The sequence below is a fragment of the Cryptomeria japonica genome, chromosome 2, assembly GCF_030272615.1.
Source record: "Cryptomeria japonica chromosome 2, Sugi_1.0, whole genome shotgun sequence".
NCBI lineage: Eukaryota > Viridiplantae > Streptophyta > Pinopsida > Cupressales > Cupressaceae > Cryptomeria > Cryptomeria japonica.
In genome coordinates, this window is record NC_081406.1 from 142,758,176 (window position 1) to 142,773,897 (window position 15,722).

Genomic DNA, 15,722 nt, shown 5'->3' on the forward strand with positions numbered 1-15,722 from the left:
TATTAAATCTAACTATGACTTTTTTGATGCGCACGTTAGACACTATGTTATGTTTTTCAGAAAAAAATTAGGGTCAGTTTTTCGTGCACAAAGGATTTGGCCCCCTTAATCTTATCCAATTTTGAAAAAGTTTAGTAGTTTGGAAACTAGATTGAGAGTACTACAATATTTATTTTTTTATTATATTCATATCTTGAGTGGATGACTTTCAAATTTTGCCTCCAAGTTCAGGTTCACTTGATTTCAGAAATAAAAAAGTGTCCACTTATACCCCCCTTTTTGACCACCATCTTTGTGCACTTAACCAGAATCATTATTCTATCTAAATTATATGAGAATATAACAAAATAAAGTATCCCAAGAAAATATACACAACAAGAGTTTGATATACTTCGTTTTCCTACTATTACATGGTCATTTTACCTCCTTTTGGTAAAAAACTTGATTGTTGCAGCGTTGTTTTGTGTTTTTGAGTTGATTTTTTCTATAATTTTGGGCCCCTTAAAAGCACTTTTAATTGCAAACAATAATAATTTATACCCAGACATGATTTGAATTATCTAAATAAAAATAAAAATTATGAGAAATTATGCTTAATCATACAAAGGAATAAATATCTAATTAAAAATATGAATGAGACAAAAATAACATATAAAAAATGTCTATAAAAATCACATCATTATGTATTCTTTGAAAGAAAACTAGTAGATTTTAGCAACATAATGAAGTGTGTATAACCACTATGTACATAGAAAATTAGTAAACTAGACTCGTTATTATAGATCCAATATATCAAAGGACATATGTGAGTCCACCAACACAACAAAAGAACAAAGCCTACACACATAGCTGCCCAATGAGGATTTGAACCTTGGTGGCAGTTTTACCAAGCAAGTGTTTTAACCCTTGCATTACATGTGTCCCCCCAATCAAAGGACATTTTTCTTAATACTCCATATATTTAATCTAATTAAAAAGTTATATAGGTACCGGTTCAATCATGGCTTTGGTGATAAGTTTTTTTGTCTGAATGTCTGAGACACTAATTCCATCTCTTTCTTTGTAGAGAAGTTGGATACCTTTTGATAATGCATATTTATGATATTTGCTGATTATTGGAACATTATCAGGTTTCAAATATTCCCAATTTAGTTCCTTGAGTTTTTCATCAATTAAGGAATTGAGATACTCCAATGCATCCTCCTCTGTAGATCTAGGATTGTCTTTCAAATAACACGCTATGCCCGATGCTAGTTCTCCACGATCTACCTCAGCCTTCAAAAATACCATTATACTTTAATAAAATTTCAAATTAAATGCCTTTAAACCAATTTAATTGATTATATGCATGGAAAAACATTATATCTTGAAAGTTGAATTGACTAAATTTATAACATACCTTGAAAGTCTTTGTGTCACCTCTTAATCTAAGGGTTAAGCATAGAAGATCATTGAACTTTGAAGGGTAATCAATTTCTTTTATAATATCATCATTAATGGGCACATCCAATGATAGTAGTGGTTGTAAGGTCACAACACGATACCCAAAGCTTACTTTTCCATTCTCTAAATATTCCTCCAAAGATGGTATATACCCCGTAGCAATCCAAGTTGCTTCCACCATGAAAGAATCTATGCAAATTTCCCACTATACACAAACAATATTCCAAGTTAATTTGTTAATACTTGAATTTATAAATAAATTACTATGAAAATTCTACATAAAATAAGTCTCTGAATGAAATTAAATCAAATATTTATATAACTCTAAAAAAGGTAAAAATCAGATCATTTCATAATGTTAAGGAAAACCAAAATATATTTTGATAGGCCATGCATATGTACTAATTTATTTTTATTATAAACCAAATTATGTTATATACAGGTAAAATTCTATAGTTAATATATGATACATATATAATACCATACTTTTTTACATGAAAATGTAAGATTAGGACCACACACACACAAACACACATATATATGTATGTAATATACATACATACATACATACATACATGCATACATGCATACATATATACATACATATATGTGTGTGTGTGTGTATGTATGTATGTATGTATACATATACATGTATACATTTATATATGTATATATATACATATATATGTGTGTGTGTGTATATATAAACATATATATGTGTGTGTGTGTATACACACATATGTATGTATGTATGTATGTATGTATGTATGTATGTATGTATGTATGTATGTATGTATATGTGTGTATATATATAAACACACATATATATGTATGTAATATATACACACACATACACACACATATGTATGTATGGAATATATGTGTTTATATATACCACACACACACAAACACACATATACATGTATGTAATATACATACATATATACATGCATACATACATACATATATGTGTGTGTATGTATGTATGTATGTATGTATGTATGTACATGTATACATTTATATATGTATATATATATATACATATATATGTGTGTGTGTGTGTATACACACATATGTATATATGTATGTATGTATGTATGTATGTATGTATATATATGTGTTATATATATACACACATACACACACATATATGTATATATACATATATGTATATCTACATATATGTATATCTACATATATACGGATACACATACACATACACATACACGTACACGTACCCATACACGTACACGTACCCATACACGTACACGTACATGCACATACACACACACACGCACGTACACATACACATACACATACACATACACATACACATACACATACACATACACATACACATACACATACACATACACATACACATACACATACACATACACATACACATACACATACACATACATACGCACACACACACACACACACACACACACACACACACACACACACACATACTAAAAGAGTAAGTAATAATAATAGTATGAAAAAATCCCTCCTACTTAGTATATGATGTTAGCTATAATGATATTTTAATAACTCGATATAAATAAATAAAAATTAAACAATTAATATATATTTTTATTATCAATTATAGTTAACAAGTATAAGAAAGGATAATAAAAACCCACTCTTTGCATAGAAGGAAATAAGAGATCAATACATCAAGAAAACTGCAAAACATATGCTTTATATATAATTATGTTGTAACTTATTTCCTTTTTAAATAAAACAAGTGCATTTTAAATTATTTCACCTTTGTATTATGGTTCATACTTTTAATGAATTATAAATGAGATGTTAGTAATGAAGATGTATTTAAGATTAAATGTTTTGGTGAAATGAATATATTAGTTGAATTAAATTTCTTGTTTTTACACTGTATACTAATATAATAAAAATTGCACATATGAAAAATTAAGTATTTATATAAACATACAGCTTTACGTGCATAGTTAAGTTTGTCTCTTTCTTGTGTTTTTTCAGCCTCTTGAGCCATGCTTCTCACACCCTCATCAAAGGCCTTGAATGCCACTTTCATAAATTCCGGAAGTGCTTCCATGAATGCTAAATCCCACCTTCATAAAGCATAAGACAATCTATTATCACAATATCTACCTATCAATATATTAATATATTAAAATGCTTATTGTCTACTAATGTCTAGAGAAATATGTTTTGAAAAGTACATAAGAAATATGGAAAGATAAAACAATTTACATTTCTTCTTACTATAAAATATGATATATGTTATCATTAATCTATTAGTTGTTTATATGGACAACATGGTCCCTATATAAATAACTAGATTTGTAGCATGCACATGAGTGATTTCTTCCTTTAACTCACACCAATTACCAATATAAGTTGTACATACCTCTTAATGGCTTGTGTGAAGAGTTTAAGTTCATCCAAAGTTCCGTAAGTGTCATAAATATCATCTAAACAAGTGAGAAATGTACACATCTTTGCAAACCCAATTCTAAAAGTAGAATATTTTGGATCGATACACACTCCAGCTGCTGAAAAGTAAAATTCCACATGGCGATGACGAGCAAACTCTAGTTTATCTAGACCAGACTCTTTCCACCATCTAGAATGCACACACACTACTAAATCAACATGATTTTCTAATCATTCAACTATAAAGTATATTGTAAATGACTAAGGCACCAAACTAAAAGGACATCTTTCATAACATGAATTTTTTACCTTGAGACAATTTGGAGCTCTCGTTGTTGAATTGATTGGATCATATTGAAGTCCAACTTTGCTAGTTCTAGAAGTTTTGAGTTATAAATACTACAACAATTCCAAATTTATGATGTTAGAATATTTTAGATATGTTTAAGAAAAGTTAATACATCCAAGTTTACATTGTATTAAAATAAAAAATCAACTGTGTAAATTAAAATTTCCAGAGGTTTTAAATTAGTAGATCATGAGTATGTTATAAGGAAATGGAATTACTTGTTTGTGGTCTTGGCATCTCCATATATGTCAATATAAGTCCTTGCTTCCAACCTAGGCACATTGGTGTGCCAACCATACTCTAGATTGTATTTTATCTGTTGCATCACATAAATTAGAATCTTAGTTGATAAATGGATTGATAAGATTAATATGAAAAAATATTAATGATTACATGGATACCTCTTTTGAAATATTAGTATTATTAATATTTGGTAGAACTTGTTTTAAATATTTAGTAGAAAATGCTTTGGCATCATCCAAATCTTGCTCCTTAGGAAACGCGATGAGTGAAGCTCGATACAAATTTAGAATGCTTCTTAATTCCTCATTTGATAGAGTATTTGAGCATAAAAATTGTCCATCATTATCTTTGAACTGTAGCAACATGCCTGAAATGATATCAAGTTAGAATCAACTACATCCTTTGTTAGTATAAATTATAATATATCTAATATTAATGTTTGGTACTTCAATTTTTTTTTATTGTATTGATAATACTAATTAATATAATTCAAAAGAACATTTTACTTGATAAATAAGTGTAAAGATGTGTAAATTTGAAAATACAATAAAAAAAAATCTCTATTCTAAAATTTATAATTTACTTACAACACTAACCATCTACTCTTTCTTAAAAAACATATTCCAATAAATATTGAAACAAAATTTAATCAATTTAAAAATATACATTTTTAATTTTTTTTAATTTATGAATAAGTGTGAGAATTCTTCTAATTAAGAAACATAAATACATGTATTCACAAAAAGATTGGTCGATACATCCAACGACTTAAAACACACACGTTAAGCTTTGACCTCTAGACTTAAACGTGTCAAAACACTCAAATTGACTGACATTCTCATGATCACACCCAAACATAGGTAAACCGGAAATAAAACATAAAATTAAAAAAAAAAGCTAGAGTAGTTCAACATTCAGATAAGATAAAGCCGAGAGTGTGAATGTGCCCCATACATCAACAAAATCTAGAATAGCTAAGTCCAAATAAAATATAAAATTAAAAATAAAAGCCAGAGCCACAAAATTCGACTAAAATAAGACTCATAGTGTGAATTTGCCCCATACATCAACGAAATCCAAAATAATAATGACAGAAATATGTCAACCTTCATTAATATCCATATTACTTATTGTCCAGAATAAAATGTATATATTACTTATTATATTTATAAATGAATAAATGAATGTTTTCTGATTCAGTGATTACCTGAAGAGACGCCATATCTGTGCAGGCGAAGAATTCGAAAGCCCAAGGCTGTGGTGTTCAGATCCGCGCAAGGACTCTCTCTACCACACCCAATGCCATTCATATCATCCCAATACCTGCTATTCAAACAATTCTTGCATATCATTACAAATATACTCTACAATGCAGTTGTAACTATCAACTTGAAGAAACAAGCGAACCTGTAAACATAGTCGAGAGCTGCTTTTATTTCAGTTTGGAAATGGCGGTCAATTCCAAGACGCTCTACATCATCCACCATTGAAAGACGTTTATAAAGATCATCTGCAGATGAAGAGTTTAGATGAAGGGCATTGAACATGCCCTTGATCTCCTTAATCACCTTCTCAGCACGTTCACCATAACATGGAGCCTGCACCAGATCATCACAAAAACATATCAAGACCAAAGAGATGAGGACAACAACTTATAAGAAACTTAAGCACAGTAAAGTAATTTACGTCATAAGATTTAGGGAGGGATTGAAGAAAATCATGATCCCACAAGTTGGGGTGATGATTTCCAATGCGCCGTGTGATGCCTTGTTCATCAGTGGTAGTAAGTGCCATATTGATTGGCATTCGGGCTACTCTGCGGCGTGATGGGTATAGTTTGGTAAGACTAGGCTTATCATCATGGTGAATGGAAGAAGGCTTATGAAGTGGTAGCTTTTGTCCAATGAGAGTGGAAGCCAAAGGCTTAAAGCAAGGCAGAGACATTTTGGGACTCTAATATTATTCTTCACAGCAAGGAGGATGTTTCTCCTTGTTCTGGTGAAGCTTGCCAACCCCTGCAATTTATAGTACTTCCATCAGATTTTGAACGGCTGAGATGAACTTGTGTAATCTTACCATTACTATAATTCCTTTTGTAGCGCTCCAATAATTACAGAAAATTCAGATGACTGGTCGTTTTACATGAAAAGTACAGTGGCGTAACTAAACAAAATGCTTTCCAGTCCAGTGCTTGTGGGAATGAGATCCTCAAGCGTACAAAACAGATTCCAAGCTTGGTTGATGGGTTCGTATGTCACCTCAAAGAAAGCAAACAAAATGAACAAATGAACAAATACGTCTCGACTGGGAAAAAAACAGAAGAAGATGCAGACCACCAATAATAATATCCCGTGTTTGTTCGTGCGAATTCTTCGCTCTAAATACAGTGGGATCAGCAGCTCCACAAATGGGGCTTTCAATTTTTAAAAATGGAAATGGATTTTTAAAATAATGGTCAAATATGACGGTAGTAATAGATTAATTATATTCAATTACTATTTCAATAGACTAATCGTTCTCAATCTTTTAGGGATAAGTATTGACATGACACTAAAACATAGAGCTGGAGCTGCTGAGATTTTTTAGGAAAATTTTAAAGATGGTGGTCCCATGAATTTTATAGTGTAGTTCACCGGCTCAAATTTGCATGCCTAAAAAGTAGGGGCTTCTATTTTCTTAGAAAAGATTTCAAATAATCTCCTAGCACAAATGTTTTCCCTTCATGGGACCCCTGCCTTATTTTGGCCGGTAGCTGCTGCTGAAATTTTTTTAGGAGCAATTTGTGGAGTTGGTGGCCCATGATCTTAAGTTACATTAAAAAAATTCTTTAAGAATAATTTGTCACATAAATTTCGAAAAAAAATGTGAACTATCTCAAATATAACAAAAATTGCACTTAAGCTTTACCATAGAAACATAAAGTAATACACTAATTATGTCCAATTACTATCCCAAGTATAAGTTCCCGCACCACTAGCGATCCTCTCCCTTACTATAATAAATTGATTCTTAGATTTTCAAATTCAACTTTCTCATCCTTGAAATCTAGGTAAGGGAGAAATACTTAATTATATTTATTACATTTATTATCTTCATTCCTAACTCATAAATTCAAGGTTTAATCATTGTTTAATTAATGACATTACGTGAAAAGAAGTGGAAGGAATTTATTTTCATTAGATTATTTGATAAACCTAACTTTTCTTACATGAATGAATGTTAATCCTTCTCTCATTAGAGATCTCAATTTTTTTCTGGATATAATATAATAGAAAATAATATAACATTTATATATTATATATTATATATTATATCTTAAATAAATTATTACGAAAACATGAAATTAATTTTTTATTAACAATGTTTTTTATATTATATTAAAGATACGACATAATAATCATCAATGTGTCTATCCAAATTGATCGAAGTTATGATTGTGAAAAAAAAAGTTTTAAATTGGCATGCTATTAGTTCTGTTCATCACCATAACGTTTAACCCACTAATGGTGCATTGATGTATATCTTGTCAATTATGAAAATATCTATGCAACATACAAAGATGCACATTTGAGTGTGATTATTAATTCATTAATAATAAAAAATTGTTATATGATAATTTTTAAATAATTAATAAATATGATAAAAGGTGAATCTTGTATGTTGTAGAGATAAAAGTGTCAACTATGCTAACTCTTAAACGGTGTGCCATTGATCATTGTTAGCTAACATGTGATACCCAAAACTGTTACAAATGTGATTTTATTTTAAATCATTCAAGATAGATAATGACTAAATTTAAAAGATAAAATTTATTAGTTGAAATCTTGTTCTTTTAAAAGTTCACAATAAGGATAATATGTGTATTTATTAATCAATATAATTTAACTGAATTTGTTAATAAACAATAGTTAAAAAAATAATTATCAATGGATTGATTAAGAAATTTCCCCTGATCTTTAGGCTTTCACATGTACAAAGAATATGTTGACATTTCTTTATTATTTTAAAACCGTTGTATAGGGGAAGAGTTCTAATTACAACCCATGTTCCAATTACCATTCACTCTTTGCTTACATAATTCCTCAATTGTCAACTTATAAGAAACCAAAAAGTGTTAACTTAACGCCCATTAGTAAAAATTTCACATATATTGATCACTGATTATTTTAATAGGGGGTTTGTGCAACTTTATTGGTTCCCATAGTGCATAGACTACTGAAACATTTTGAGATGGTTGTAGTGTACAATAATTGGGGCATCTTTAAATATGTATTGGGTGAGACTTTGAAACAACCACTTTTTGACCCTATTAGCACCCATAGTGCACGACTCCTGGTACATTTTGAGGTGCTTGTAGTGCATAGTTATTAGGACATCTTTAAGTAGGTATGGAGTGACACTTTGATACAATTACTTTTTGACCCTTGTGTGCAAATTCTGCAACATGTGTCATCAATAATCAGAAGCGAGAACAATAGCTATAAACAGTTAAATCACGTACAAAGACAAGAAATCATCAAAATCCGATATAATTTACATTTCATGAAAATTTATAATTAATGCTAGTGGATGTATTCTGTGAATTAGAATTAAGATTAAAATTGCAGTTAAAGCCCTAGTTGTGGCTGTGCCTGTGGTTGAAAGTATTTTAGAGAATGGCCACATGCTTTTTTAAATTGCACGTTCCAGTTATCTGTGGGTCCCATAGACTGTTTGACCTTGTGAATATTATTAAAAACATTTTCATACTTTATACCTCAAGTTTTTTCTACAAATTGTATGTTCCGTAGATCCCATAAACTGTTCAACCTTATAAACTTATTAAAAACATTTTATAACTCATTAAAAACATTTTAATACTCATTGAATCCCTTCCCATCTCCATCACCACGCAAAACAAACAAAATTAGTAGAAATCGGAATACAATGCAGGCCACTCAATAGTAATATCTCGTGCTTGTCCATGCGATTTTATCGCTCTAAATCAGTTAGTTTGATCCACATAAATCGGAATAGAAAGCACGCCTCACACAAGAGAATCAATTGTATGAAAAGTTAGCCTTAGAGTAGATTATTGCTACGAATTATAGTTCAAACTTATGTATTATGACCATGTTTGCATTCATCGAAATCAGGTCTAGATTCACATAGAAGAATTACAATGAAAAATATATAGTCAAGGTAAAAAATTAATAAGGGAGAGGGTCTTATGGTGGCCATCCTAATTTCGCATCTTTCAAATTTTGTTTTAAATATTTCAATTTAAAATTTTTTTTTACAACTATTTATTTGTTAATTTTTTTATTTAAAAAGTTGGTTTTTAAATTCACATGGTCAAACATGATGCCACATAACATGCCTTTTTGTCAAGGTGTCCTAAATGGTCCCAAAAAGAAGTAAGACCCACAATTGTGCGTTAAGTCTCGTTTATTGTTGTGCTGATGTGGCATCACAGAATTGGTTATTTTTTCAAATTTATTGGAATCTTTTTGAGAAAAAATATTGACATGACATTTTTTGTACTCCACTAATAAACTAATTATGCCCCATTAATGGACTAATTATGTCCAACTACTATCCCAAGTATAGGATCACACAAAACCATCAAGCCCTTGTATTGTATTGTGCCCCACTAATGAACTAATTATGTTCAATTACTAATTATAGGGATTTCAAATTTATTTATTTGACTATAAACTTGTATTGTAGTAAATTGTATCCCTTAACAAATTCACACTTTATTTGGCACCTAGTTTATTGTGCTTTTTCATTGATCATTTTTTGCCTATTTGTGCCCAATTACACTTTAAATCTTAATTGTTAATAACACAATTTTAATGTGGGCAAATACTTAATTTAGGATTCAATCTAGTATCATAAACCACAGAACTCACGACTCCATTTTAGAGGCCCTATTTTGGTGGGACCTGGGCACCCAACAAAGGTGTCTTGCCAAAATTCCTTAAAATGTATAGCTAGTTGCAAGTGTGAGCCTTCACATTTTCAAATCTAGTCTCGATTTTGGTACTTGACCATTTTATGTTGGCTTTTTTTTAATTATAAAAAATGTCTTCTCATCCCTATATAAAGCACTACTTCTATCATTCATAAGGGCTAACGAATTTTAAGACATTTTATGAAAATTCAAATGGTCAAGCAAGCACTTTAGGTGAGTTATAAGCATATTGAGAAACAAACTACAACATTCAACATTCAAGTATGATTTAATATGTGTTTTTTATGTTTTCTTATCATATTATTACATTAACACTGTAAGGACTTGTCTAAAGAGCATTGCATAATCACCATTTCCATTCTTAAGGTAATAATCATTTCAATTCAACATTCCCATTAATACTTAGGCTCTATCCTACTAGGGATAATCTCTCTTTTTCATCAAGAACAACTATAGTGGAGAGGTGGGAACAACAACACAAGGTTTGACTTAGGCAAGCCCCTATACAACACAACCATTCTTTCCCAATTTGTGTGTGTGGGTTTAGATATGATAGTAGAGAGTATTACAAGTGCACTAAGAAAATAATGACAAACATTCCCATATTTCAAACAGGCAAAAATAATTGGACTAAGGCACCCAATACACATGTTTGATATTTTTTGGATGAATTTTAGAGAGATAAACTTATAAAGGCTCTTGACTACAAATATGCTTCATTATGTTTGTACAAACGCCCATTGATTGGGCTGCCCAACACATCAGTTTGACACTTGTAGGCTCAATTTGTAAATCTAGGTTCCTTTATGCATTCTCTTTCTAGATTTGGCCTACTATGTTGCTTTTTTGTTATGAAATTTACTTTTATTGTTGAAAGTCATCATTATTCTATCATTAAACCTAGATATTGAAAACACAATTTACAATTTCAATTGCATTATAACAAAGAAACATAAACCCAACTATTTATCTCTCCTATTAGGACCATAAATGAACCTATGTGTGTTCCAATGCTAAATTATGGAGATTTGAGATCTTAGTTTGCATCCATAGACCTTATAAGTGACCTGCATGATCTTTTATTGCCCAAAAGATGAGAATTTGATCTCAATTTCTCAATTGCATTGTCCACTCCCTTTGGCTCTTTGATATAAGCAAGAATGTATCTTTGGAATCCCATGATTTAGTAACCTACCACAAACTCTAGTTTATTGACCAAAAAATGCACTCAAATGAGTTTTCGCCAAACTAAGACAACCATGGTTTATAAGCCTACCAAGATCTCTAATTCGTTGGCCAACAATTACAAATAATTTGCTTTCACTTGACTATAGAGCTCCAATAATCATTTTGACACTTGCTAGATTTTTTTCCTTAAATCGTCTGACATCCAAATAATAGTTTAGGATAAGAAAAAAAATATGGAATGCGGTTTTGTTGTTTTTTCCTAAATCAGCTAACACACAAATCTGAACATTGAAATAAACTTCTTTTCTTGAGCCACTTTTAGTGAAAGGAAGTCAAATTGCATTGAATATCTTTGTGAAAACTTGAAAAATATTCGTGAAGAATAAAAATAATTACGTATGAATGGCTAAATTAACTTAAATGTGATTGACTCTCTAGAGTCTAAACATTTATCTTTCTCCTTCAATACTATGCTTTTTCTGTAGTAGAAAACATTGATACTGACGTGTTTAGAGACAAGGGAAATGTAGAGCTACAAATTAATTGCTAGCTTCATTTTAGGATGAATAATGGAATGACATTTATTGAAATTCTTATATCCCCAATTCAACTGAAAAAGAAAGAATTGTTTTTGGGTCACACAAAAAATTGATGACAAAGCTTCTCAATAGTTACTAGGTGAGAAGCATTAAATATAATTCTTAAAAGTGGATCCATATTCCAAAATTTCATATTATAATAGCTTAAACATGCCTCATTTAACTTAAGAATCCCAAATAATAATAAAATAGAATTTTCATTATACAAGAGATGATATTATTTTTCAAATTATGATGCCCTAGAAGCTATACTACTTGGATTACTAAAATATAGTAGGTTTCGATTTTACATATTTCTTCTCAAACGAAGAGGAAGAAACTAGTAGGATATAAAGTAATATCAAAGGACACACTTGATTGTTGCTTTAAAATGATTTGTCAGCCATAGTTTAGAGGAGTGAGAGCTAAAGATAATCCAATTATGACATGAAATATAAATTTTTCACTATGCCTGATTCGGTTGTTATTGTTGGATATCTTAGCTGCAAATATTATATTTAGTTCCCCAAAGTTAGACATGTGATTAAAAAGTCAGCACATAGTACCATCCATTAAAGAAATCTTGATAGAAAAGTTCAATACATAATTGATGTTTATTGATTGCCTAACTCATTTTGAGATATCAAAAAAATAATGATTTGTATCTATTTTGCAAAAATTCTTATATTTCATACTATTAAACCTTTGATAGAAGACTAAGATTCAGCTGCTCACTTGCCTTGACAAGTCTTCTCCTAGTTTGCACTCCTTCATTCTTGTCTCCAATAATTTGATCCTATGAATGATTCTTTTGAACATACTTTGATAGAGTCTTGACTACCTTCTCTAATTCCTTTTTTCCTGTCTCCTTTTCTTCCTTCTCTTCATCTTCTTCTTCTACAATGCAAGGAGCACCTTTTGTTCCACAATCCTTAGATTCTTTTGTAGTTTGATTCCAATTTTTATCTACTTTTACATTTGTTCTTTCAACCATCTTCTCGAGTCTCTTGTTGTAACATATGTAGGCCTTGCTTCTTTTTAAGTAACCGAGGAAGACTCCTTCATCAATTCTTGAGTCAAACTTTCCAAGGTCTTCATTAACTCTTTTGATGTAACATTTTCTTTCAAAGATTCTAAAATACTTGATAGTAGCAGTTCTTCCATACCACAACTCGTAAGGGGTCTTACAATAATTGAATCTCACTTTCACTCTATTAAGAATATAAACAATAGTATGCACATCCTCTTTCTTGTACATATTGACCAAATTAGTATCATTTAACAATTTCCTATCCATCCCTTGAAATATTCTATATTTTCTTTTTGCTACCCCATTTTGTTGAGGGGTCCTAGGAGAAAATAGATGTCTCCTAATACTGTGATCTTCACAAAAATTAAACTCATTTGATATAAATTCACCTCATCTATATCATACTTTAAGCATTTGATGTTAGCATCTATTTCATTCTCAACCATAGACTTGAAGGCTTTAAACTTATTTGGGGATTCTAATTTTTCTCTTTAAAAAGTAACCTATGTCATTTTAGAATAATCATCAATAAGTAACATAAAGTAAATTATTTTACCATTTAGTACTCTTGTCCTGATAGGTCCACATAGATCAATGTGTATTATCTCTAAATGCTTTGTATTAGACTATTCCTTACTATTGAATCTTGTCTTTGTTTGCTTTCTCACTTGACATTCCTTGCATAATGTGTTTCTAGGCTTGATAATCTATGGCATATCTTTTACATCTTGTGTAGAATTGATCTTTAGCATGTTGTCAAAATTGATATGTCCTATCCTGCTATGCCAGAATCAAAATTCATAGCTTTGACCCATTAGACAACTACTTCCTTTAGCTTTCTTTAGATGGTAAATTTTTTTATCAATTCCCATTCCTTCTACAGTTAGTCTTTCTAAAATACCTTTTATGATTTCACACTTTTTCATGAAATTTAAGTTTGTATACTTTGATACACATTTGGCTATCATCGAGAAGATTATTTTTTAGTCCCTTAACATAGAGAACATCCTCATTTTTGTTCTTTCCATCAATGATAATGGTTCCTTTGCCACAAATATGAGAAGACTCTTCACCTCCGAACTTAACTTATCCACCATTCCATTTTTTTAGATTGATGAATTTTCTTCTATCATTTGTCTTGTGATTTGAACACCTACTCTCAATCGCCCAAGCATTTGTTTCTTCTTTTGCATGAAAAGCAGTCTACACAATTAAAGTTTTTTTACTATTTTCATCAGTAGGTGAGGTACCAAATTGCTTACAATTTTCACCATTATCAACTTTCACATCCATAAATAATGTCTCCTCATTTGAGTCATCACATTCCTCATCTTTAGATGAGTGATACTTTCTTTAATTTGAATAGAAGCTTCTTTTAGGCTTGTCTAGTTTATCTTCTCCTCTTTTAGTTCTATCATCTCCTCTTCTATTGTTATTTTCCTTTAAAGTATATTTAGATGCATAATGAACAATTCTTCCACAATTAAAACATTTGAAGAGTAACTTAGCTATGTATTTTCTAGTGCCCTTCTTTAGTCTTCTCAGAAAGTTTGCTTCTACATCATCAAGGTCATCATCGCGATCAACATCATCTTCCACTTTCTTACTGAATTTGAATGAAACTTCCTTCTTGGGGTTATGTAATTCAAAATCTCTCATCTCAAAGGTAGTGAGAGAACCATAGAATTGATCCATTTTATATTAGTCCAAATCCTTGATTTCCTCAAAAGTAGATACTTTTGAACTATAGGATTTGGGAAGCAATCTAAGTACACTTTTCACTACTTCATATCCATCCAAATTTCCACAAATACCTCTGATTCCATTTACTACTTCTGTTACATGGTGTATACTATCAATGTTTTCCTCTTTTGTCATTCTTAGATTTTCAAATTTGAATTAGAAGTTCTACATCTTGATTTGTCTTATTTTTTCATCTCCTTCATATATTCTAGTGAGCTTCTGTCAGACATCTTTAGCAAGCTCATAGTTCATCATATTCCTAAGTTCTAAATCAACCAAACCACTTATGATTGCATTCTTTTATTTTACATTGTTCTCATACAATCTAATCTCATCCAAAGTATCTAGAAGAGTAGAGAGAGAAATATAACTATCTACAACAGAGTTCTAAATTTCATATCCTATAGCATTCAAATATGATTCCATCATTAGTTTCGAAAAGGTGTAGTTTGTAACATCAAACTTAGGTATCTTGCAGGATTCATCTTGTTTCATCCCAAACCTTCCTCAAGTCGTTAAGCTTCTTCTAGAGGAACTCAACTCTGATACCCATTTTGAAACCCATCCCAAGACTAAGTAGGAGGGGGGGGTGTGAATTAGTCTTGTTCAATCACCTATACTTTATACCTCAAATCAACATCAACTTATCCTTAATCTTATCAATAAGAATGAAATGTATAAAAATAAACACCAATCATAATAGAACACTAGATTTACATGGAAAATACAAAGAGGATAAACCACATTGGTAGTTAACTCACAATATATGAG

At 30.5% G+C, this 15,722-nt stretch overlaps 1 protein-coding gene across 2 annotated transcripts; it reads right to left on the reverse strand.

Moving 5' to 3' along the window:
- Positions 1 to 756: 756 nt before the first annotated feature.
- LOC131058258 (alpha pinene synthase, chloroplastic-like) lies at positions 757 to 6,453 on the reverse strand. 2 transcript variants are annotated; one of them, XM_059216465.1, is made up of 10 exons: positions 6,143 to 6,453; positions 5,864 to 6,054; positions 5,664 to 5,779; positions 4,615 to 4,823; positions 4,432 to 4,529; positions 4,174 to 4,263; positions 3,839 to 4,054; positions 3,401 to 3,539; positions 1,400 to 1,648; positions 757 to 1,275 (listed from the first exon to the last, which is right to left on the reverse strand). In XM_059216465.1, the coding sequence occupies exons 1-10, from the start codon at positions 6,398 to 6,400 to the stop codon at positions 979 to 981; spliced, it is 1,863 nt and encodes a 620-aa protein (XP_059072448.1). In that variant the 5' UTR covers positions 6,401 to 6,453; the 3' UTR covers positions 757 to 978. The 2 variants fall into 2 exon arrangements, with proteins under 2 accessions (XP_059072448.1, XP_059072449.1); XM_059216466.1 differs by lacking the exon at positions 3,839 to 4,054 and having other exon boundaries at positions 6,143 to 6,447.
- Positions 6,454 to 15,722: the final 9,269 nt, after the last annotated feature.